Source organism: Paecilomyces variotii, assembly GCF_004022145.1.
Source record: "Paecilomyces variotii strain CBS 101075 chromosome Unknown C8Q69scaffold_2, whole genome shotgun sequence".
Taxonomy (NCBI): Eukaryota; Fungi; Ascomycota; class Eurotiomycetes; order Eurotiales; family Thermoascaceae; genus Paecilomyces; species Paecilomyces variotii.
Genome location: NW_021167141.1, coordinates 2,593,242 through 2,615,061, shown reverse-complemented (window position 1 = coordinate 2,615,061; position 21,820 = coordinate 2,593,242). Strand labels below are relative to the sequence as shown.

Sequence of the window (21,820 nt, the reverse complement as noted above, 5' to 3'; positions counted from 1 at the left end):
GCACTTCACAGAGACATGATCTTTCCCAGGGAGGAAAGGAAAGGCGCGCCGTCGGGCTATGTAGATTGTTAAGTTGGCAGATGTAGATCTGGATGCTCTTCCACCCGTAACATCCAAGTGTCCACATCGGCCCTTGAGGTGGCGCAGGCAACCAGCTCCAGCCACAGAGCCCAGCAACCTTCTTTGCCCGCGAACAAGATCTTTCTCATACTCTCATACTCCCGACGAAACAATCCGAACCAAATCTCCCCATTTATCTCTCCATATACATCCTTTCAACATGTCATCCTTCTTTGGCGGCAGCAGCAGCAGCAGCTCTCCTGCTGCTCCCAATTCCTCCGAGGAAATGAAGACCGCCATCATGAAGCAGCTCCAAGCCGAAGCTGCCATGACCAACGCCCGGGCTCTTATCGGCGTATGTCTGCCCTCATTACCTTCTCTTCTCTCCGCTTTGAATTCCCTCCAATTTTCCCCTCCTTTAAACTGACTCAAAATCAATCCGCCTTTCTAACTTCATACTCTCCAAAACAGAAACTCAACGAACACTGCTTCGACCGCTGCATCCCTACCCCCGGCGACTCTCTCTCCTCCAAGGAGGAAAGCTGCCTCTCGACCTGCATGGAAAAGTACATCTCGACCTGGAACACCGTTAGCCGCACGTACATCTCGCGCGTCAGCAAGGAGAGCAAGAAGCTTGGCGGCCAGGACTCCGCGGCCATGGCGAGCATGGCTACGGGTGGTAGCGGACTTTTGTAAATGTTGCACGACTCCAGAAAAGGAAAAAACAGAGGGGAATTGGAATCGGGATGAACTTGACTCATGACAATAATGTCCGATGAGCCGAAAATGGGATTTTTTGGCAAGGGTGCAGGTTTGCCATTTCAATCCGATGTGTGATTATAATGTACAATATTGGACCGATATACCGCTGGTTTGTTTGCAATTCTCCCTTTATGAGAAAAGAAAAGAGGAAAGAAGACGGAATAGTCATCCTGAATAGAAGTCTTGGAATTTCTGCCACAACTTGGCATGGTTATCTCTCTTGGTACATCGCCTACTGGAATCGAAGACCCATCCAGGATACGGACTAGGACGTCACAAGCCCGGAAGAAAAGGCAAATACAATGGACAACCGTCGAGAACACCATAACGCTATATACAGGGCCATATTCCATACAAACTTGGTTCCAGACAGAATTCAGATTAGAATATAGATCAACATAGACAGCAGCCCATTTAAGATTTCTAGTCTCTACAGGGCGGAATAATTGAAACAAAGAGACATGTATGTATGCGTTCCCTATCCTCGCAAGATCTGGTATCCACAGCGTTCCAACTGATGCCCCAGTGCACCGGAAGATAGCAAGAAAGCCACCCCCTACAGAAAGCTAATAATAGTTCCACAATTCGATTGTCCTGTTCAGTCCAGGTAGATAAGATGAAGAGATGTCACTGTGAGTGATCGACTAGCGACCAAAGCCAGGGGCCCGAAGCAGTAAAAGCCCCACACTAGAATATAACCGCACGAGAGCGTATAAGGTAGGATTATGCAGGTTAGCAAAATATAAGATAGTAACGACTATACCGGGACATTGTCGGCGAGATCTGTCATCCAGCGTCTTCTGCTATGCATCTGCATCGTTTCATCGTAATACTAAGCATTGGAGACTAAAACTCGGAAAACAAATGGCCGTAACTGTGGCATATTAGTATCTGCTTTGAGATGGAGTTGCCAGGTTCAAGGGCCACTTACGGATCATCACCATGAGCACCATAGGCTTCACGCTCCTCCGGGTACTTGTCGAATTGGCTGGCGTCACCCTGGCCACCTCTAACGGGCGGCACATATGGAGCGTCGATATCTTTCCTCGCCAAGCGGTCCCATGTCACTTCCGCGAACCAAGGATGGTTCTTGACATCCTCAGAGCCGCCGTGCAAGTTGCCAAGCCGCTTCGTGAGATCCGGCGTGATGAGCTGCGAAAGCAAGTCGACCGCATCGGGATGCATATAAGGTGGATACTTGATCTTTCCTCGAAGGATATTCTCATAGATCTTCACGGGGGAACCACTGTCCCAGAACGGTGTAAAGCCGCACAGCATCTCAAAGATCAAAATACCGAGTGACCACCTGCCCCGGTCAGCAAGTTGCACATCTGCGATGTCTAGGGAACCTGTCTTACCAGTCAACGGATTTGTTATAGCCCTTTGACGACACAACTTCCGGGGCCAGATAGTCTGGCGTCCCACAGAGAGTCCATGTGATATCGGGAACCTCCTTTGCGAAACCGAAATCGGTAATCTTCAAATGGCCGTGTCGATCCAACAGCAAGTTTTCGGGCTTGAGATCTCGGTAGATGATATGCTGAGAGTGCAGATATTCCAAGGCCAATGTCACCTCAGCGGCATAGAATTTGGCGACGGGATTGGGGAAACGCTGTGTTGCTGTCAGTATCTGGCTGATTGACAGCGCGGAGAGCAAGAGTGAGAAAGGAAAGCGCGCTTACCTGCGACTTGCGAAGCAGACTAAACAACTCTCCACCCTCCACGAAATCCATGACCATGTATAGGTTGTTCGAGTCCTGGAATGTACCCCATAATGTGATCAAGAAGGGATGCCGGACGCGTTGCAGCATCCTCCTTTCGTCATTGGTGTGTTCGACTTGTTTCATCTTGACGACTTGCGCCTTCTTCAGCACCTTGATCGCATAGAAGCGGTGGTTGTGCTTGGACTGCACCAGATGCACTCGACCAAAACTGCCTGTTCCCAGGGTCCGCTGGATCGAGAAGTCCTCCAATAGATATTTTCCTTTGAGCTGTCGAGGTTGCGCCTTCACAGCCTGCTGCTGTGATTGACTTCCATGGTGCCCTCCCCCGGCCGCCTGCGCATCGTGGTGGTTTATTAGGTGGTGTATGCTGGAGACATTCTGATGCTGGGAAGCCGAGGAGGGGTGCGACTGCGCTACTGTCGAGTTCATCTGTGACTGGTTGCTGGAATGGTTTGCATCAACGGGGGAATTGGGATTGGTGTGATTGTCCGCGCCGGTCTCCTGTGAGGAACTGATCTCCTTTGATAGGCTGTTGGAGTCCTTCGTCCGCTTCTTCTTCAGTAGGCCTCCGAGAGTCGGCATGAGAAGGGATCTGTAGCAGTTTCAGACTACCACGGAATTCGCCAGATGAATCATGAGCTGTCCAGCACCAATTGACCCCAGTCGAGGACTCTTTGGCTCGACAAATTGCCCTTGGTTCGGAGCTCTCGGGTATGGACTCCCGACAGACGGCGGATAGACGTAATCGCCGGGCTCTCAGGTTGAGATTGGCGATTAGCAGAGCGCTGGGGAAAGCCTCCTCGAGGAGAAGGAACTTCGTCCTGGTGACTGCTGAGGATGGAAGAGATAGGGGGTGGTGCAGTCGCAATGGTTGGGGAAATTGAGACGAGCGGGCGGGGTTGGGAGGGAGGAAACACGGGTGATGACGGTGATGCTGCTGCTGCTGCTGTTGCTACTCCCAGAAGTTGCGATGGCAGTGAGCTACTAAGCGTCCGGAGAGTTGAAGCTGTCAGCCCTGCCCCGCGCAGCCAGGAGTCGTGAACGATCACGGATTGGGGGTTTTCTCAAGCGACGCTGATGCTCCACCCTCGTGCTGGTAAATGAGAAGCACTGTGAGCTTTTCCAGCTGAACGTTCACACACAGTGGCTCCCGGCAAGCCGTTTCCGGAACGTTGCCAAAGGACACCACAATTGGCGGTTTGGGTCGGGAGGGGTTCGAGTACAAGTGATGCCACCGACAACAGCAACGGGGAAACAGGAAGCAGGAAGCGTCAAGGAAAAGCAGCAGGAATCGAGACCGGTAGTAGTGTGGATTGGAGAGTGGACTACCAGGTTGTAACAAGCGCAGGTTCAAGGGACAAGCAAGCAAGCAAGCAAGCAGAGAGGATGACAGCAGGGCGGTTAACTACTAGTCAGTTAAGTAACTAGTTAGTGAATTACTTAGACGAGTCGGGAGAGGCAGTGGAGGCCCTGGGGAGAGAAGAATATAACTCAAGACGAGGCGTTCTCTGTCAACTCCCTCGGACATTATTCTTAACTAATTAACTAATTAATCATTATTAACTATCCCATTTCATTCATTTATTTCGTTCAATCATTCATTCGCAGGAAGCTAGCTAGCCTCTGGGGAGCCGCTAGTTATGCTACAGGACAGCCGCGACAGGCAAAACGCCCACCTTTCCAATTGCACCATCACCACCGTCACTATCTAACCCTTCAGCATCCATGATTCCTCTATATGATGCTCTCTTTTCCCTTTCCCTTTTCCCTTGCTCCGCGACCGTCGTGTTTGGTTGGGGCGAACCGTGGATCACGAAAGGACGAGGCCCCGCTCCGGTTGATTCATATCATTTAGATTCAACCAACACGGCCGACAATCGTCATCTGCGACGCTTGTGTAATGAATTTCGGTTGAAATCAGGGCACGTCGCAGTCGTCCTTTCGATCTCTCTTTTTCCGGCTAAAGTATCACGGTGCGATGCGAACGTGCGATATTATTATTATTATTCCACACTCTCAGTGCCTACTGTCTGCCCCCAGCTCGTATAACTTAAGTAATAATAGCTCCCGCTCCGATAGTTAGTCAATTACAGCTTTTCTCCGCGAACCTGAGCGGTGGGAACTCAGTTACCATACAGAACTCCCCGACAGTGCACGGAAGGCCCCAGAGAATATCCAGACCCAATAATACTCGAAACCATCCTGTCAGGTACGCCAGTATGATGCAAAAACCCCGTCTTCCCTCGGAGACAATTACGCCCAGGAAAGAAGCATGCAGGCTTTGCCATCCAGCGTCTAATTTATGGTACTGTATCTACAGGGGACAGAAAATCAATATTCCCTCATTGCAGAGACTAGGTAAATCCGTGAGAAATTGAGAATACTAGTTAGTGCCAAATATTATTCCTAGACCGACAATTAGAAAGCGGAGAGAGAAGAGAAGAAAGAGAGATAATAATCCTCTAGGTAGATATGGATTATTAGACGCGCGCATGACTTCTGAATCTGATGTGCGTACCATAGTCCCGACTCCTCCCCCGGTATGTCATTCGATAACAGTATCCTGTAACGGTAGTCTGGTCAATTAGTCGATATGATGATCGTGCCGGCGTTTGGCTGGCTAGACAACTCCCGAACTTCAACTAACGAATGGGCGGTCTTTAGTTAGCTACTCCAGTTAATCCTGCTTAAGTGATCCCCTCGCACTTGAGACATTGGAAACTACTAGTTAGTTACGACTATCAATCTACCTTCTATTTAATCCTACCTCAATCCTGATCCTACCTGAAGAAAATGAGTGTCTTAAGGTAACAGGTAACTAAGGTCCCTTTTCAAACACGCAATCTGAATTATCTGATAGATATATTAATGGGTAGTTATTGGTTGCCAATCAACGAGTAAAGAGTATCCTTAAAAAGCACAGGACAATTCTAACCTAAGTAACTAGCTGCTATTGGGCACTGCTCTCCATCCAACACTAGGCCTACTTGGCCTACTACTCTAGTCTATATCCAGTTTTAGATACATACCGTACTCTTTAAGTGCCGAGGTTAACGACATCTTAATCAAGAGACGTGTCCGCCTCATTTAGTTCGCCCTGCCTCAGTCTAGATTTAGAACAAAGAGAATCACTAAAGAGTCTCGGAGAATTTGTGATATCATATTTAAACGTTTACTGTAAGATCCTAATACGTAGTACTATTCTACCGGAGAAGCTTGTCTGAAGAGTCGAGCCAGACCGACTTTGCTTCCCCACCTCTGCGGCGCAACCATGCATACTCGAATCACTAGCACTCTCCTATATAGGAACTACAGTTTGCCTCGTTATGCAAATAATCACAGATGTTTTCATACATTGCATCATGAGATAGAAGAGTATCAGTGGGAACAAAAAAAACCCCATATCTAGCTACACTAAATAGACATACTTGGACCTATAAGACTCCACCAGCACGTGCAATCGCTCCCAACAAGACAGGTTACAAGCTTTTTTAGCTTTTTTTTTGCAAGAAAAAAGGACATAAGTGACAAACAAGTCGTAGCAGATATTCAGCTCAGTCAATGGCATGACGGACAAAAGCTTTAAATGCGATAATGTGCCATGTTTTTCTTAATCTCCTCCACAATCTCCGCTGCCTCCACTGCATTGCGCGCCTCGAAATCGTACCGCTTCTGCTCGTTGGCCTCGTTTCCCCGCAAGATCACGACGCGGAAGCTCTTGGGATGGCGTCGACTGACTTTACATCCCACCACGTCATTAAAACTGATCGACCGCGTTTTGGTGCTAGTGTCGAAGACGCCTTTGCCAGTGTCTCCGGGCATGATATGCATATAGTCGTTATCGAACGCGAGGACACGCTGGTTGGAAGCAGTAAATGACATTGGTTGTTTGCGGAATACCTGGTATCGACGGTAGTAGCCCCCGATGAGATCTTGCTTCTGTGCAAGCGGATGAAGCATCTGTTGTCCACTCTTCTTGCCTTTCTTGGTCGGTGCGCTGGTCGTGCTGTCAACCAGAAGTGGCGCGTTAGGAGATGAGCTGCCTGGAGAGCCTGTCAAAGAGAGTGGACCTGCACCAAAACGCCGGCGGACGAGATCAAGCTCCGTGATATTCCCTAAAGCTTCAACGGTACGATCGAGCGGTGCCACCGTGTTCGACCCCATAACCTTGAGGAGATAATTGCCCTTGTCAAGGCCCCATCTTTTGCAGACTGAGTCGAGAATCTCCGCGATATAGCTATCAGTGGAAGTATTCAGCGTCATGACCTGGGTCGAAGCCTCCAAGTTGATAAATCGGATCTTCAGTGTCTTCTGCACCCCCATACGGGGCGTGGCATGCGACGTGGGCACCGCGGGACGGTCAGCAGGTGTGAGTGAAGTGTCATTAAGAGCTGACGAAAACGGTTGTCCCAGTATAGGATTGAGCCTCGTTGTTGTTGTTGTTGTTGTTGTAGCTTTGTTGGCCGCAGCTGGCGGTTCATTTGCTGCAGCGGGCGCGGGCTGGCTTGCACCAGCGCTCTCCTCAGCGGCCGCAGCTTGACTGTATTTAGGGTATAGTCTTTCATTCTCCTCGAATTCCGCTTGAGTAGCCTCTACAAGCGCAAATTCATCGTAAGGCTTGTTCCTTGACCGGCCTCTCAATGCAGCTGCCCTGTTGTTGTTAGATGTGAAGTCAGCAATCGGCAGGTTCCTCCCCAGAGGCGGGAAGTCATATTCGACTTCGCCATCTTCTACCATCCTCAAGGTCCATCGGTTCACATTAAGTTTCTCTCCCCCTATAGGTGGTTCACGGCCTTCCTTAATGTATGTCCAGAGACATAATCCGATAGCCTCGGTGACAGTGACAGGGCCTGGGGGATCACCATCTGTGGACTCCCGCACTAGCGGCATCTCGAAGGGTTCATCTGGCTCTGATGAAAAGGGAGCATAGATCTTGATATTCAAAGCCGTGTCACAGCCTTTGCCGGAAAGTATGGCAAACCGTTCCACAGGGTTCGCGGGGGCTTTCTTTCTAGCATTGAGCTCCTTGGAGAGCAGACTGATAGGCTGAACAGTGCTGATAGGCCGTGGAGGAGGTAAATCTATTTCTGCTGCGGGGGTCCTTGACTTCCTAGGAGACGCGTTCTGGGATCCGCTCCTGTTCCGCAATTTGTGCATGATTGTCATGGGTGATGATGAATCTAAACTGGCGGTTATATCATCGTCTTCCAGCAATGACCCTGATCCTGCAGTAGCGTCAAACTCGGAGGAGAGAGCAGATCCGACAGATTCAGCACCAGAATCTTCGTCCTGCTCATTCAGCTCTTCCATAGTCACGGTTCCCGTACCCGAGTGGCGTTGGTCTGACCTTTTCTTCGAAGGCTCTATGACCTGGTTCCGGGATGAGAACTGGATCGATCTTCTCTTGTCTAATGCAGAAGGATCAAGCTCGTTGTCGGAGGACATGTCACTGCTCGTAGTGGTATCACGACGCGAACGTTCTTTGACTACATCGACCGCACCCATAGATCCACGTCTGAAATAGCTGCCTGTAGACGGGCGTGAGGGAGAGGTCACCAGAAGCTCGGGGCCATCGTTACGATCCAGGGCCCTTATCGGCGAGGACCCTGCACGGGTCCGTATAGGCATCTTTGAGAATTTGATTTGTTGAGCGGCCCTGCAACATGTGAGTACGGGATATGAGTCTCTCAATGCTCCCTCTAAGGGGAGAAATGCAAAGATATCCATGACTAACCTCGGTGCCGACTCTCCTTCCTCGTCACTCTCATCACTCAAGTCACTGCTGTCTTCTTCTTCTGCCTCCCGATGCCTCTGTTCCTGTTGTTGCCGATCACGTCGACGGTTTCTTTTCCCTCCTCTTCCATGATGCCGTACCCCAAATGTATAGGTCCCACCTCCACCGCCTGTCACCATGCCACCTTCCTCGTCCTCGCCTTCATCCCCGAATCCGAAGCCCCTCTCCCCATTCTCCCCTTCTTCATTTCTGGCAAACTGGTAGTATTCCGATGCGACCGCACCAGCCGTAGGTATGGGTGGAGAATAGGTGCGCTTGATTTGAGCGGCGACACTCTGAGTGGTGGGGTTGGCAGATATTGACGACCAGCCGGCAGCGCGGAAGCCAGGTGTGTTGAGTATGTTGTTGTTTACATTGATGAGGCGTTCGCCGACACCATCTTTGATCATGGACAGATAGGAGGTCCGTAATTGCCAAATGGTAAAACTGAATCCATTTAGTCCTCTTGGTCAGCATCATGGTTACAGTGGCAGACTTTCACATAGCGGTGGGGGTTTACCAGTCGCTACTTACTCTTCATTCTGAAGGAGAGACATCTTTCGAGTTTCGGAGTTGTCGACTGAAAAGAATGGAACTGTGTTTGCCTCACGAGCTCTTCCCTAGCCAGTGTGACTCGAGCAAGGCGAAAACAAGGTAAATCAAGTCGTGAACTGCATGGAACTCTTTGACATCACATCCAGTGAAGGACGGTCAACATACACCTGCGACGCTTCGAGAAAGTAAATGAGGGCCGTGTTCGATCAGGACCAGCCTGATCTAAGGAACGAAGAAAACGATTCTAGACGTAAAGGACGCGACGATATAAGCATGATCTCCCTCTACTAGGTACCTAGTAACGGGTGTAGGAGTGAGATCGTCGCGAGGCCGAGGCTTGATGGGGGGCTGATGGGGCTCCGCTCCTTGGCGGTCGAAACTACTCCGCGTCTTCAGCCACGGCATCTCATAACTAAGAATACTTCCCAGTTACACATAGTTAGTACTTCTTGGAGGCGCTGTCGTCAATGGATAATTCTTTATTATAATACATGCACTGATCATGATAGAATGGCAACAGACCGCTGAACAACCACTCCGTTGCAAATAGCCTGGCGATACATGACGGTTTCCAGCATTAAATGTACAGCGTTCAAAGCACTAAATGGACATCGCGAGTCCTAAGAATGATACCGGGCAGAATGGAAATGCAATAACCATGCTCAGGCTTTTGCCTTAGGCTTCCGACCCCGCCCCTTCTTGGGCTTTTCCTCCTCTTCGTCGTCGTCGATAAAATCCTCTTGGTTCCCACCCTTTTTGCCCTTCGTGGCTTTCTTCCCCTTTGCTGCTCCTCCCTTCGAGGCTGGCTTCTTCGGGACCTTCACATATTTGTCTTTTTTGAGGTCGAGCTCTTCGCTCTCATCGTCTTCCTTGGTCTCGGCATCTAAGACTTCTTCTCCCTCGTCCGATTCATCGATAGCTTCTTCGATGTCCGGCTTCTCTCGGGGTATGTTCTTAGGCGCTACAATGCTGCTCGCCTTCATGAATGGGATAGGATGCGACCGTTGGTTGTAAAGGCGTGTAAAAGTGGCTTTCGTCTGACTCTCCAGTTTGACCTTAGACTCGTCCATGGGACCCAAGCCGAGCTCGACCATAGCATCCCAGTCATCGCGGGTCAAGAAATAGCTGTCCATTAGATCAATGACACCCTCAACGCTCTCTTTTCCTTCATCCATCATTCTGCGGATCAATCTGTCCCACAGAAGCGGGAAATACTGCTGTCTGACTTCGTCGCGATCGCCCGAGGAGCGAAGACGCATATGGGCTTGTATTTCTTTGATGTATCGCGAAAGTTTCCCTGAGAACGTTGTCAGCGAGCAGTAGGACAAATATTAGACAGTAATAACATACCTTGCTTGCTGTTCTGGCCGAGCCAACTAGTAAATGTTGGCCGCTCAACCATATTACCAGATACGAAACTAGCCGGGCGGACAAAACTAAAGGCAGCATGTGTTGGCATCAAACTCCATTGTTGTTGTGCGCCATGGATCATTCTATCCACGAGATCACCATCACTAATGCTTGAGGCTGCATTTTCGGCCAGCTCGAGCAATTTCAGGTTGCGCTCCTTCCCTTGATAACCGCCAGCTAGAGTCGGGTTCGTCTTTAGATAGTTTTCCTGTAGCATGAGATAACTGAATTCATGGTCGTTGAAGTACAGCTCGATTTTGTCATTCAATGTAGCCTTCGAGCTTTGGGAGAACATCTGGGCGCTCAATATCTTGCTGACGATATCCCAAGGCTTCAGGATAACGTGCTTCTCCCATGCTTTCGACAACTCTTTGCCCTTGTCGTAGTCAAGATTTTGCTGGTCGAGCTTCACTGTAGAGAGCATATTAATGACTTGGCGTATATCGGCATGAGTGCCTTCAATCAGCCCGTCCAAGACCTGAGGCGGAATCTTCAAGCCCTCCCTAAAACAGATAGTTGAGAGCCTCGCCCGTATCTGATCGGCAGTCGGTCTTCTGAAGGGCAAGTCAAATGTTACATGATCGAAAGGCTTCATCTTTGGAAGTCTTCGGTCATTGCAGATGAGGATAAGTGGAATTCGGGTCTTTTTGGCAACAGCAGCTAGGGCGCCAACGCCACCCCGGTCACCAGCTGACATTCCATCGACTTCATCCATAATGAGAACCATCTTCTTTTTGTCGCTCTCGACCTTTTGCCCTGCGCCGGCAAAATAACCTTGCAGAGAGGTCGTGTCCAGGACACCAAGCAAGCCGTTTTCTACAAGCTTCTTGCTTCGGGTATCACTTGCATTTGTCTCAACAACGTCGTAGTTCTCTAGTTTGGCAACCAGATGTGCTGCTGTTGTCTTTCCGATACCCGGTGGGCCGTGGATCATGACAGCACGATAGAGACCTAATCCATCCTTGCCCGGTCTCTTGAAGTTCAACTTTGCGTTCGTATGCCACTCCCTCAGCCAAACCTGAAGCTTTTCAACCATGCCTTTGTTTCCACATATCATGTTTATAGACGTCGGGGCATACTTTGTTGTCCAGAGGCGATCATCCACCCTGGGTCCTTGGGAGCTTGAAGGAGCCTGTGACCCCTGCGGAGCGTTGGCTCCCAATGTTCCCACACTCTTGATCTTCTGCTTCTCCTCTCGGTCAATCTCAGCAGCCATGGCTCGAATCTTTTCTTCCTCGGCTTTTTTCTTAGCGGCATATTGTTCCGCCGCCTTTCCATCACCACCGTTTGGTGGCAGTCGACGAATCAGCTCAAAGAGACCATCCTCATTTATAGTCTTGATCTTGAATTTTTGAATTGTCTCGAGCTTTTTAGGTCCAGCGTCACTTCCTAGGACCACATAGCTTGTCTTCGAGCTGGGCGCAGTAGTGACTTTACCGCCGTACCGTTTCACAAGCGACTGTCCTTCATCACGGCCCAGAGTATCTAGAATACCAGTAAAGACAAAGGACAGGCCAGCAAGGCAATTTTCGGCACCGACTGGCATCTCCTTAGTCCCAGCTCCCGGCGGAGGTTGTGTGTGTTGGGCATGCTGAGCAAAGTTGAATTTCTTGGAGTCGCCAGACTTCTTCGGAGGCGAAGGTGGTCTAACTGTTGGGATACTGTCGAATATATCCTGGATTTCTTTACTCTCCGGCTTATCCTGCTTTGTCGATGCCGCTTTCGGCTTCTTGGGCGTCGCCTTTGCCGATGACGGCTTGGCTTTCTTCTTTGCATCCTCATATGAATCATCATCTTCGCCCTTGTCAAGTAGAGCTTCTGACTTTCGTTTCCGTCGAGAAGGTTTAGAGGGCACAGGGGCATCCTCCATCTCCACATCTTCCTTATCAACTGACGCTTTCTTTCGGCTCTCCGATTCTTTTCTAGCCGCTACTGCAGGCCGTACGACAAGCTCCTCGAATTCACTTCCGTCATCGTCCTCTTCGACATAATCATCATCACCTCTGCCGGGCTTCTGGTATTCTGTCGCGAAAATGTCATCACCACCGAGATTCTCTTCTTCGTCCACGGTATGGAGCTTCTTGCCTCGCGGCGGGTTACGCTTCACACTCTCTTTCCCGACAGACGGAGGGGTCTCTGGAGGCATCTTGAACTCAGCAAACTTCTTAGATCCGGGTGTGCCTTTCTCGGGTTTCTCTTGCGCCTCGGGTGCAGCAGTCGTAGATTCACTTTTAGCCTTTGGGGGCCGGCCCCTCTTCTTTGAGGAAGCGAAGTAATCAGAGGTGGACGTCGGCTCTCCTTTCGCTATTTCCTCTTTCCTGAATCGTAGCATGTGTCAGCTGAAGGCAAGGTTTAGAATGTGACCGGGAAATACAATACTTTTCAGACGCTGGCTTAGGCTTCGGCGCCGGAGCTTTTTGCTCGACTACCTCTTCATCGTCACTATCGTCGACGACCTTCCTGCTTCCTGTTTTTATATTAGCGGCTGCGATTGAGATAGAAATTTCTGCCTGACATACGCTTCTTTCTAGCAGTGGACTGGTCCTGTAGAAATGATTGTATCAGCAAAGCTAAGCTTAACTAAATTGTCATAGTGGACGAAAGCATTGGGTGCAAAATGTAGATTTGACCTTTGCAAATTCACTTAACAACGAAGGAAATGCAGGGAAAAATGTATAGTTTCCTTTGCTTCATGGACATACCTCTGTCTTCTTAGCTGGTGCCTTCGGAGCTGAGCCTTGGGCGGGCTTGCCACCGAAGAAGCTCCTGATGTCCGCAGGCATCGTGGATTGAACTTCTGGGGCGACCAGGGCAGCAACTACCAGAGCGGGCGATGTAGGATTGACAAGCTGTTGACAACCCAGCTGAAGAAAATAGCGTCGCTATAACAGCTCCCAGGCAGCTCCTACAATTACACGTCCCGTCGCGGGGAGACGCGCTAAAGCGTGATCCAATATGTCTGCTGACATAACACAGACCTCTGTGGCACGTGCATCCAACTTCGCCAATTCGGGACAGAAGATCTCCGGTCTCGAGTATCGGAGAGCGTCAAAAGACCGGGGTTCCAGATTTCAAGCATCAACCATCTTCAACCAGGATCTGGTCAGTCCGTCACAATGGGTCCTCAGTTGAAGATGTTCCGAGGCCCCCAATTGGCCTTCCTCCGGCCATCCTGTGAGTATTACTGGCGTCCGATGAAAAAGAGGTTTTCACAGCCCATGCTGACGAGTTTTGGAATAAGGCCTTTCTCTTCCGTTGTCGAGATGTTTCTCGACCACATCACCCGCCCTGGACTGGCTGGCCCCAAAGTTCATGGAAAAATCTAAGTCTCCAAAGGGTCGCCCGCATGTCCCAACCGGAGGATCATACCGAGGAACAACAGTCGTTTGGGGTGATTATGGCCTGCGAATGAAGGACCACGACCGACGTGTGTCTGCGGCGCAATTGAAAATTGGGGAGGAGACCATCCGTCGAAGGCTGAGAGGAATGAATTACGAACTTTACAAGCGCGTGAGCGCCAACATTGGTGTCTACACATCCGGAAATGAGATGCGTATGGGTAAGGGAAAGGGAAAGTTCGACTACTGGGCCGTCAGGCTTCCTGTGAGCAGGATTGTTTTTGAGCTGAGGGGTGACATTCACGAGAAGATCGCCAGGGAGGCCTTCCGACTGGCAGCTCACAAGCTTCCTGGTACGTCCAGCTCCGCATATGTTTTCAAATATACTTGTATTGATTATCTGTCTAGGACTCTGGGAATTTGTGAAGAAGGGTGACCCTCCAGTTGTTGGATTGACGAAGCTCCAAAACGGAGTTACATTGGAGAGCCTCAAGCGCCCGAGGAGAGAAGTGCCGCTCGGCATGGAGAAGTCAGCACCGAAATCGGTTTCGTCCAGCACCTCCCCTACGAGCACTTCATAGGCTATATATCCTATCGCGATGCTGCTTCATACCTCCTTTAAATGCACTTTTCCAACATCTATGCACCGACACCTGAACCAGGCCCATACCTCTGTGCTCGCCTGCTTTTCCTCGCCTCCTCATCATCTTCTGGCGCCCGTGGTTTCAGATCTTGTGTACACTACCGTCAGCTTTTTTCTTCGTTTCTTTCTCAACTGAAGGATGTGTTTGTATATGGGAATAAATGAAAGAATAGGACAATAAATACAATACCTTTATCAGCCTCTCCCGATACGTCAGTTGTTCTGCCCGCGAACCCATCTTCATCTGGGGAAATTTCGCCATAACCCTCCTGGGCCTCTCCGGGCTCTAGACCAGTTTTAATATCACTGTATGTGTGTGCAGCTCCAGCTACAACACATGTTAGTTTTCCAAGTACAGGACGCCCGGTTTAAAGCAGCCAGGACATACCTCTCAGCTGGCCACTCTGTTTCGGGGGCGTCTTCGTGAACTCCTTTATGGACTCATACCTATGAATAATCGATTAATCGAATATTCTCCAGGAGGAGCAGAAAGTTGACGCATCAAAAAGACTTACTGTCGGCTCTCGCCACCAGGTTCCGTATCCATCAATTTATCAGAGGACGACATGTTATGAGGGTGTGGTGTAGGTACGAACAGAGCAATTGATGTTGATTCGAGCCAGAACAGAGAACACAAATAGTTGTTTTATTAGGAATTAAATGTATTCGAGGGAAAATATGACATGTCCCAAAAGGAAGCTGGAGCTTTAATGGTAGGTTGTAGCTGGATACAGGATGGGTATGACGTAGTTTCTCCCCTGGTTCCCCCAACGTGGGGGATGAGATATTCCCACCATTCTGAACCACCCGCACGCTTGACATCTTGAAGCTTGAGTATGTAATTACTCTACTTTGCGATGGAAAATTGTTACTTAGTGAGGATGAATGATACGGAGCAATTCTGTGGTGTGGTCCAATTGGAGATACCACGATTGATACAATAGAGTTCATGAAGCTGGAATGATCGTCCTTTTTCGTTTCGAAGACGTAGAAATACAGGCCTCAGTAGATGGGGTAGCGGAACAAGAGATATACCCCTTACACACCTCGAATAAAGATCTTATGCCCCGGTAGTTATGATATGGACGCAATCATTAATTCATTTCTCTCATCTCCAGATTAAAAGTCCATTCCCATCAAATAACTAGAAAGCAGAAATTCAGCAAGTATTTCATCCAATCTCACACAGAATCACTCACCTTTCATAGATACGCATAAATTTTGCGACAAACGCCTCCAGATGGAATATCACTTTCTGTAAGTCTTATCTCAGCATTCTGAACATGGATACATCCTAATCGTAAGATACTTACGCTACCCATCTTTATCCGATGTTCATAGAAAGCGGACCACTTGATGACTTCCGGTTTCAATGCGTCATCAACCTTCGGAATGAGTTTGAAGGTTAAAGTCTGTAGCTCGTCAGCTTGGGTCCCCAGGGAATGAAAGCCATGATTCCTACCTTGAGAACAGTTGTAGGTGGTATACAGTGAGTAAGAAGGTCATAGAGTCTTGCGCGAACCTGTAGCAACCGCGCCGGCGATCGCTCGGCCATGATCTCGTCTGCAGTCAAAGAAACCAAGGCCTCCCAGTCCGGAGGCGGTATCGGTGTTTTATCTGTCACTTTCTCACTGTGAAGGGTAAATCGGTTAGGACAAATTCGCTACATATTTGCTGGGGCCAGACATACTTCTGTGCATAGATGGCCTCGAACATAAGCAGCGCTCGCCGAAGATTCCTCCCGCTCTCTTTTGCGATCCTCTTATTGAGCGCATCAACCTGCGTCCACCCCTCCTTCTCCGCAGCTGCCTTCAATACAGTACTGATCTCATCCTCGGAGGGCGCTGCCACTCTGACCAGCAGAGTTCGCGAGCGGATAGGTGCGATGATATTCGCCGTACTGTTCGCTAGGAGGATCAATCTCAAGTTCGGACTGTATTTCTCCATCGTCCGTCTCAACGCTGCTTGTGCATCACGAGTCAGGTGGTCGGCTTCGTTTATCACAACGACCTTGAAACGCTGCTTGGCCGAGACGTCAACCTGTTGCGTCTGTGCCACTTCCTTGAGCAGCTCCTGCACAACGACTCGATCATAGTTTCCCACATCTGATGGTGTGATTTCTAGATGATAGACAGAGGCGACGATGTTGAATTCGAGCTTTCTATTGCTAGTCGTTTGGAAGACACGTGCGTCGATCTTGATCTTTTCCACTCCGGGGCCGTAGAGCTCCTTGAGAGTTGCGATGATACGAGTTTTCTTTCCAGCACCTGAAGGACCGTAGACGAGAAGATGTGGGAAGTCGCCGCTTTGTGCCTATACAGAAACATACCGTTGGTTCAGTTCCTACCTTCAAGGGAGCAATTGAGAGAAAACGGGCGTTAGCTTACCAAGGACTTCAGGCGGGCAGACAGCTCATGGTGATAGGTGAGCGAATCAAGGGTCCGCGGCCGCAATTTATCAACAAGAAGAGCCATTATGCTACTTGTGTTCTTCGAATGAATATAGCGTCCGTGGAAGCTTCAGACTCATTCACGGCGCTTGTGAGTACAATTCATGATCTTCGAGACCATCGAAGCTCTCGACGGAACGCGTCTTCGCGTGCAATTAATTGATGGTCCGTGCGTGACGTGAAATGGATTTCATGTGTTGATGCCTGAGGCACCATAAATATGATGATCAACACCACTGGTACAAACTTAGGTACCGTAATCAGTCTAAGCCGATACTATAGTCGAATTCAGTGGCTAATTTTACAAATAAGTTCTAGCATTTTTTTTTTCTTCCATTTCTATATATTCAGGGTTCCAGGAGGAGTTCGGATTTATTCAATGTCCATCCCATGGAGATGATGCTCTATTGTACAGATTGTTTGCAGAAAATCAATTTTCCACCGCAGTATGTGTACTCCTTGTGTGCAAATAATGAAACAGGATGATAAGTGGAGAATCTAAGGTCACTGTTGACAGAAAGTATGGCCTGTTCAACATGAATGGGACCATGGCTTTTGCCCAGGTTCTGAGCTGTTAGTTCCAGCCATGATGCCTACGATGGGCTGCCGCGCTAACCATGAGCATCTGCCCGTTCCAATGATACGATCTGCCGATTAACTGAGCATAATACTTGTGCCTCAGCTACCGGGAGTCGGCTTCAGGACTCCATTGTCATCATATCGGGCCTCTGTTAAATATTTATTAGCAACCATAGAGTACAAGAACTCCTGACGTACTGCACTTACTGAAAAAGGTATAGGATAGAGTAATGGTATCAATTCCCTTCATGGACGGATCTTTTACGAAATCCGGGTCAATGAAGAAGAAAACCGGCATATCAACGGATTCTCCCGCATTTAGTTTCTGTTCCTCGAAGCAGAAACATTGAATCTTGCTGAAGTACGGCGCGACCTGGGCAGGTGTCACACTGTACGTTGCAACTCCGATGATATCCGCAGGACCCTTGTTCGTCGCCGTATAGAAGGCAAGAGCCGTCTCGCCGGGAAGCACACGAACTTCTCGTTGCTGCGGCGTGAACTTCCATGGGAGGACATCAGAAACGGTTCCGTTGAATGTAATTCGAAGACGTCGAGCATCTGTGACGGGCTGGACGCGGGACGAGGTATCGCCATCACCGACGCGGTGAGTGGAAACCGGTTGACCATTCCAGCCGGTCTGCTGGCAAATCTATAGTTTTCATGACAATGGTCAGAACAGATCTTATACTGAACGGGTACGATGATTCCTGCTTACCATCTTATAGAGAGGTACGGAACCATAAGCCAGAGCAACAGTTCCGATGATTATGCTAATGGTATAGTACCTGAACAAGGTCGGCAAATTTGACGTCGGCAATCGAAGGAGGAAAACAATGCTCACATTGTAGAGGTATTTCTTTTAACTGATTGAGGGCTATTGAATGGCGCCGCCGACGCGGCTTGTTGCCGCCAAACTGGGCTCCCAGACAGGCATCTCCGCACTGCTGGAGTACGCTCTCTGATAATGTAGCTGGGTATCCGAGGTGCGACACCTCGTGAGAGGCATCGCCCCAACATTGTGAACGGAGCTGGCACCATAATTGATCAAGCCAAACCCCTCCGGATTTTTTGGAGAAATCGCTTTGATGCGGAGTTATGGACGGAGACTTTCCAACACGTGATATTCCTTGGCGGCGTCATCCGGAATCCGGATGTGCTAGTTAGTAATGGAACCAACTGTCGACAACACGCTCCTGCTTCAGTCTCATAAGCTTTGGGGTTTTATTTGATACTATTTACTGGGTCGCAATATAGGTGCCATTGGATTGATTCACATTGAAGGGAAATAAATACTACTATTCGTATGACAGCAAAGCTTACGCACATATATTTTTCTAACTACTCTGTAGCTGTACTTTCATCAACGCTCAAGTTAACTATATATATGGCCATGAATAATGCTAGGCGGCAAACAAATTAACACAAAGAAATTAACGCTTTCCTCGTTCGCTATGGCCAAAGGCAGAACGGTCTCATCCCTGGGGCTGGCAGAATTAAGAAACTTGAGGACTATGCAAGCGCTCTGCCTCGCACAGCAGACCGTCTCAATAAGAGTTCATGTTGCCTTTGGGGTACAAGTCCCTGAACCCAAGTGCGAAACCCAAGTGCGAAATTACATACGTAGCACCGCTGTTCTTCATAGACGAACATGAGCTAGAAATTATTAGTTATAAATTATGACACAAGTACGTATACAGAGTATCTGGGTATTGAAAACCATAGCCTAATCATGGACACCTTGCGAATCTTTTGCCTTCGGAACAACCGACCTAGCCAACGCCCTGTGTTATGCGGCCAAGCATGGTAACCATCCAGACAAGTACACAATGCAGAAACTTTCATCTTATGACCCGGGCACCAATTCGGCCAATGAAACCCCTGACAAATTCTGGTCGCTCTTGCAGACAGGTGAAAATTACTGCAGTACTAAGGGCAAAAGCCGCCTGTTCCCGATATTCATACTATAGCAATTCGTTAGCAAGTCTGAAACCAACCAGAGCGACAAAGCCCAGCTTCCTGAGCCCATAGCCTTTACAGGCACATGACTCTATGCTCTATTTTCAAGGCGCATCGTACCTTCTTCTCGTACCGTCGGGGTAGCAGGGTTGCTGCTGCTCGCGGTGCCACAAATAGGGCTAGTTCCTGCCGCCTACGCGCACCCTCCACGAGGACACTGCAACCGCAGAGGAGACACCCGGCACCAACACACAGTCCCGAGTCCCACATCATCGGCGTGATCGTCTTGTAGTCAAAAATCTTTGGTCCCAACCTCGTCCGTGCAAGGCAGACCGAGTAGTAGAAGATGGTTATAAAAGAGGCAAGGAATGTTGATGACCGCAGCGTGTCCTTAACTGCAGCAACGACACGAGAGAGTTGCCGTTTCGTCCGAAGCCGTAGTGCGAGCTGAAGAGGAAGATAAGTAGCGCTTGCAAACTTGAACGCTCGTACAAAGCGCCACGCGGCATGTTTCTCGCAACTAGGGCCGCATCCCATGTGAACCATTTCACATGGTATAGGGATTGTTTTTGCTGGGTCGCCCCATTCAAGTGGCCAGCTGTAATCCTCGCACATAGACTGAAGCAACGGTGCTTGGCCAGTATCCTTTCCGTATACGAATATCCCTCTTCGAGCTCGACGGAGAGCCTCGATTAGCCTCGAATCAACCTTCGCAGCTTCCCCGATCCACTTTTCGTACGAGCGTGGGAGACGTTCTGGCTCATAAAACCACGCCCACATAATAGCCGCAGTGCTTGCGGTGAAAATGACGCTATCTGCTAGCCGTGGTGCAATAGATTCAGCGAAGGTCCAGCGGTTCTGCGCCTTTCGTCGTTGCCGCCAGCGTTCCCATGCTATGCATGCAACCACATCCACGGCCCTAGTGAATACAAAGAGAGTCAAGTCCAAGGTCCTACCAGTCAGTTCTGGTCGCTCAGTCAAATCGTGTCTCGATGTAACCGTCACGTCTTCCTCCCGTGGGCTTGAGTTAACAGAAGAGTCTCGCACTTCATGCTGCCGTTTGTTGAGGAGCCGGAAGCTAAACCAAGACGATATGAAAGCAGATAAAAACCGGACGAGCTGTAAGACTCGGCGGGTTTGTGATAACCTCTTCGTCCCCGCCTTTGCAGTAAGAGTTGAATAGATCCTGAGGATCAGGACCGGAAGTAAGGTAGATCCAGCAACGACAAAAGCGCAGAAAGCTGGAAACCCATTCAACCGCAATGCATTAACGAGAATTCGACGGAGCTTGAGGTGTCTTCAGTTAGTTTTGCTTTTCACGGTACAGTCTCTCCGGATGTCAGATATGTCAGTCATCCTCGCGAGGCTTCCACCCGCAGTACAAGTTGCAGCAGCAAGAGAACAAGTAGGAAAAACCGACATCGAGATAGAAGGAAAGGAAATGCGGTACTTAGGTTATCCACAGAGGGAAGCAGGTGAGAATTAACGCATCGTACCTCTGTAATTCGTTGCCCAGGACTTGAATTTGCATCTTCCTTCCTTACCAATCGCACCCATGATACGATCCTCGGGACCGTTGATGACAGGTAACTCAAGGCATAGGCACGCACAATGCTAGAGTTTACAGAAGCAAGTCAGTTCAGGTGTACGGAGTTTCATGCACAACGACCTCAATACATCTCCGGAAGAACGCTCTGACCAGAGGCCGGTGGTACTTACGGCTTTAATATGCGAAGATCGACAGTTTTCTCGCGGTCCAGGAGAAATCTAGGGTCCATGTCGTCGGCCCGATCATCTCCAGATGAGCCTTTCCCTTAGAAGCTCCTTCTACAGGACGGATCTGGCAAACATCAGAACCAAGAAGCCGAACGCCCATTGACAACGCCCCGATACATGAAGGCAGCCTCTTGACGTACTCGACCCACCACTATGTAAAGAATCACAAAACGTACCCTTTTAGTGGCATATAAAACCAACAGTTATTGGGCTGAGGTTTGAGCTAACCACGGGGTTAGCCCAACTTGCAGCCGTGTTAGGTAGCGCAACAAGCCACGCGCAAAGAAGGTAGGATCAGACTTTCACCTAGGGCCGACTTGATGGTCTGCCGTCCCTGAACCTCGGTTTTGGAACACGGCCAGCACCGATAGAATGTTGGGTCAGGGGACAGACTTGATGATGATCATCAGAAACCCGGGGAGCCTAGTCCATTGAGGCCGGACGAGTACGGGACAAGAGACGCGGGGTAGGAGACGTTGGACAGTTTGAACTTTGAGGAAAGGAAACGTGGAGCGCCCAGAACAGGACGGAATAATAATAGACCAAGTTTGCCCTTTGGTCTTTGCCCCAGAGTCGCGCTGTCCTGAGCCGCAATGCGGAGGCTGGGGAAGTCATCTCCGGGCCAAAGAGCTCTTGCGGACTTGGGATAGTTCGACCGAGCGTACTGTAAGTAATGGGGAGACGGAAAGTTACAAGGTTACACAGACCGGCCGGTAGGCAGAGCGTGTGCTGTGGTACAATAAGGTACATAATTCTGGTAATAACGATACGTCACGCGACCAGCGCTCGAGCGGC

At 49.5% G+C, this 21,820-nt stretch overlaps 9 protein-coding genes across 9 annotated transcripts; 2 read left to right on the top strand and 7 right to left on the bottom strand.

The window, feature by feature from the left end:
- Positions 1-280: 280 nt before the first annotated feature.
- C8Q69DRAFT_398363 (Tim10/DDP family zinc finger-domain-containing protein) lies at positions 281-756 on the top strand (the record flags this gene model as incomplete). Its single annotated transcript, XM_028627805.1, has 2 exons — positions 281-415; positions 532-756. The coding sequence occupies 2 exons, from the start codon at positions 281-283 to the stop codon at positions 754-756; spliced, it is 360 nt and encodes a 119-aa protein (XP_028487775.1).
- Positions 757-1,421: 665 nt separating this feature from the next.
- C8Q69DRAFT_160821 (camp-dependent protein kinase type 2) lies at positions 1,422-3,255 on the bottom strand. Its single transcript, XM_028625661.1, has 4 exons — positions 2,505-3,255; positions 2,181-2,434; positions 1,754-2,128; positions 1,422-1,696 (listed from the first exon to the last, which is right to left on the bottom strand). The coding sequence occupies exons 1-4, from the start codon at positions 3,126-3,128 to the stop codon at positions 1,669-1,671; spliced, it is 1,281 nt and encodes a 426-aa protein (XP_028487774.1). The 5' UTR covers positions 3,129-3,255; the 3' UTR covers positions 1,422-1,668.
- Positions 3,256-5,675: 2,420 nt separating this feature from the next.
- C8Q69DRAFT_457866 (stress activated MAP kinase interacting protein) lies at positions 5,676-9,211 on the bottom strand. The gene is made up of 3 exons (XM_028629941.1): positions 8,854-9,211; positions 8,281-8,766; positions 5,676-8,202 (listed from the first exon to the last, which is right to left on the bottom strand). Exons 1-3 carry the CDS (start codon positions 8,874-8,876, stop codon positions 6,129-6,131), a joined length of 2,583 nt encoding a protein of 860 aa, XP_028487773.1. The 5' UTR covers positions 8,877-9,211; the 3' UTR covers positions 5,676-6,128.
- Positions 9,212-9,308: 97 nt separating this feature from the next.
- C8Q69DRAFT_457862 (replication factor RFC1 C terminal domain-containing protein) lies at positions 9,309-13,198 on the bottom strand. Its single transcript, XM_028629940.1, has 5 exons — positions 12,987-13,198; positions 12,804-12,828; positions 12,664-12,751; positions 10,225-12,602; positions 9,309-10,171 (listed from the first exon to the last, which is right to left on the bottom strand). The coding sequence occupies exons 1-5, from the start codon at positions 13,065-13,067 to the stop codon at positions 9,537-9,539; spliced, it is 3,207 nt and encodes a 1,068-aa protein (XP_028487772.1). The 5' UTR covers positions 13,068-13,198; the 3' UTR covers positions 9,309-9,536.
- On the top strand, positions 13,199-14,478 carry C8Q69DRAFT_457859 (putative mitochondrial large ribosomal subunit protein L16). Its single transcript, XM_028629939.1, has 3 exons — positions 13,199-13,458; positions 13,526-13,975; positions 14,031-14,478. The coding sequence occupies exons 1-3, from the start codon at positions 13,401-13,403 to the stop codon at positions 14,201-14,203; spliced, it is 681 nt and encodes a 226-aa protein (XP_028487771.1). The 5' UTR covers positions 13,199-13,400; the 3' UTR covers positions 14,204-14,478.
- On the bottom strand, positions 14,262-14,983 carry C8Q69DRAFT_525740 (hypothetical protein; the record flags this gene model as incomplete). The annotated part of the gene is made up of 4 exons (XM_028633614.1): positions 14,781-14,983; positions 14,654-14,712; positions 14,456-14,593; positions 14,262-14,353 (listed from the first exon to the last, which is right to left on the bottom strand). The coding sequence occupies exons 1-4, from the start codon at positions 14,831-14,833 to the stop codon at positions 14,262-14,264; spliced, it is 342 nt and encodes a 113-aa protein (XP_028487770.1). The 5' UTR covers positions 14,834-14,983.
- Positions 14,984-15,338: 355 nt separating this feature from the next.
- Positions 15,339-16,836, bottom strand: C8Q69DRAFT_160655 (putative DNA replication factor C subunit Rfc5). Its single transcript, XM_028625660.1, has 5 exons — positions 16,653-16,836; positions 15,956-16,578; positions 15,728-15,896; positions 15,579-15,677; positions 15,339-15,520 (listed from the first exon to the last, which is right to left on the bottom strand). The coding sequence occupies exons 1-5, from the start codon at positions 16,737-16,739 to the stop codon at positions 15,461-15,463; spliced, it is 1,038 nt and encodes a 345-aa protein (XP_028487769.1). The 5' UTR covers positions 16,740-16,836; the 3' UTR covers positions 15,339-15,460.
- Positions 16,837-17,253: 417 nt separating this feature from the next.
- Positions 17,254-18,444, bottom strand: C8Q69DRAFT_160624 (cytochrome c oxidase assembly protein COX11 mitochondrial precursor). Its single transcript, XM_028625659.1, has 4 exons — positions 18,135-18,444; positions 18,009-18,078; positions 17,501-17,942; positions 17,254-17,442 (listed from the first exon to the last, which is right to left on the bottom strand). The coding sequence occupies exons 1-4, from the start codon at positions 18,329-18,331 to the stop codon at positions 17,393-17,395; spliced, it is 759 nt and encodes a 252-aa protein (XP_028487768.1). The 5' UTR covers positions 18,332-18,444; the 3' UTR covers positions 17,254-17,392.
- Positions 18,445-19,038: 594 nt separating this feature from the next.
- Positions 19,039-21,267, bottom strand: C8Q69DRAFT_160509 (hypothetical protein). Its single transcript, XM_028625658.1, has 5 exons — positions 21,166-21,267; positions 20,969-21,089; positions 20,746-20,863; positions 19,370-20,536; positions 19,039-19,254 (listed from the first exon to the last, which is right to left on the bottom strand). Exons 2-5 carry the CDS (start codon positions 21,025-21,027, stop codon positions 19,132-19,134), a joined length of 1,467 nt encoding a protein of 488 aa, XP_028487767.1. The 5' UTR covers positions 21,028-21,089; positions 21,166-21,267; the 3' UTR covers positions 19,039-19,131.
- Positions 21,268-21,820: the final 553 nt, after the last annotated feature.

Coding starts and splice junctions, on each gene's coding strand:
- C8Q69DRAFT_160821 (XM_028625661.1), bottom strand. CDS start 3,128: ATGCCGACTCTCGGAGGCCTACTGAAGAAGAAGCGGACGAAGGACTCC. Junction 2,129..2,180: donor TATAACAAATCCGTTGACTG/GTAAGACAGGTT, acceptor TGACCGGGGCAG/GTGGTCACTCGGTATTTTGA. Junction 1,697..1,753: donor GGTGCTCATGGTGATGATCC/GTAAGTGGCCCT, acceptor AATATGCCACAG/TTACGGCCATTTGTTTTCCG.
- C8Q69DRAFT_457866 (XM_028629941.1), bottom strand. CDS start 8,876: ATGTCTCTCCTTCAGAATGAAGA. Junction 8,767..8,853: donor TCTCTCCTTCAGAATGAAGA/GTAAGTAGCGAC, acceptor AAATGGATTCAG/TTTTACCATTTGGCAATTAC. Junction 8,203..8,280: donor GAAGGAGAGTCGGCACCGAG/GTTAGTCATGGA, acceptor CACATGTTGCAG/GGCCGCTCAACAAATCAAAT.
- C8Q69DRAFT_457862 (XM_028629940.1), bottom strand. CDS start 13,067: ATGCCTGCGGACATCAGGAGCTTCTTCGGTGGCAAGCCCGCCCAAGGC. Junction 12,829..12,986: donor CACCAGCTAAGAAGACAGAG/GTATGTCCATGA, acceptor TCATTTCTACAG/GACCAGTCCACTGCTAGAAA. Junction 12,752..12,803: donor GTCCACTGCTAGAAAGAAGC/GTATGTCAGGCA, acceptor ATATAAAAACAG/GAAGCAGGAAGGTCGTCGAC.
- C8Q69DRAFT_457859 (XM_028629939.1), top strand. CDS start 13,401: ATGGGTCCTCAGTTGAAGATGTTCCGAGGCCCCCAATTGGCCTTCCTC. Junction 13,459..13,525: donor GGCCTTCCTCCGGCCATCCT/GTGAGTATTACT, acceptor TTTTGGAATAAG/GCCTTTCTCTTCCGTTGTCG. Junction 13,976..14,030: donor GGCAGCTCACAAGCTTCCTG/GTACGTCCAGCT, acceptor TTATCTGTCTAG/GACTCTGGGAATTTGTGAAG.
- C8Q69DRAFT_160655 (XM_028625660.1), bottom strand. CDS start 16,739: ATGGCTCTTCTTGTTGATAAATTGCGGCCGCGGACCCTTGATTCGCTC. Junction 15,897..15,955: donor GAGGCCATCTATGCACAGAA/GTATGTCTGGCC, acceptor TACCCTTCACAG/TGAGAAAGTGACAGATAAAA. Junction 15,521..15,578: donor ATCGGATAAAGATGGGTAGC/GTAAGTATCTTA, acceptor TAAGACTTACAG/AAAGTGATATTCCATCTGGA.
- C8Q69DRAFT_160624 (XM_028625659.1), bottom strand. CDS start 18,331: ATGGTGCCAGCTCCGTTCACAATGTTGGGGCGATGCCTCTCACGAGGT. Junction 17,943..18,008: donor CCGTACCTCTCTATAAGATG/GTAAGCAGGAAT, acceptor TGAAAACTATAG/ATTTGCCAGCAGACCGGCTG. Junction 17,443..17,500: donor TCTATCCTATACCTTTTTCA/GTAAGTGCAGTA, acceptor AATATTTAACAG/AGGCCCGATATGATGACAAT.
- C8Q69DRAFT_160509 (XM_028625658.1), bottom strand. CDS start 21,027: ATGGACCCTAGATTTCTCCTGGACCGCGAGAAAACTGTCGATCTTCGC. Junction 20,864..20,968: donor GATCTTCGCATATTAAAGCC/GTAAGTACCACC, acceptor TGTAAACTCTAG/CATTGTGCGTGCCTATGCCT. Junction 20,537..20,745: donor CTGGGCAACGAATTACAGAG/GTACGATGCGTT, acceptor AGACACCTCAAG/CTCCGTCGAATTCTCGTTAA.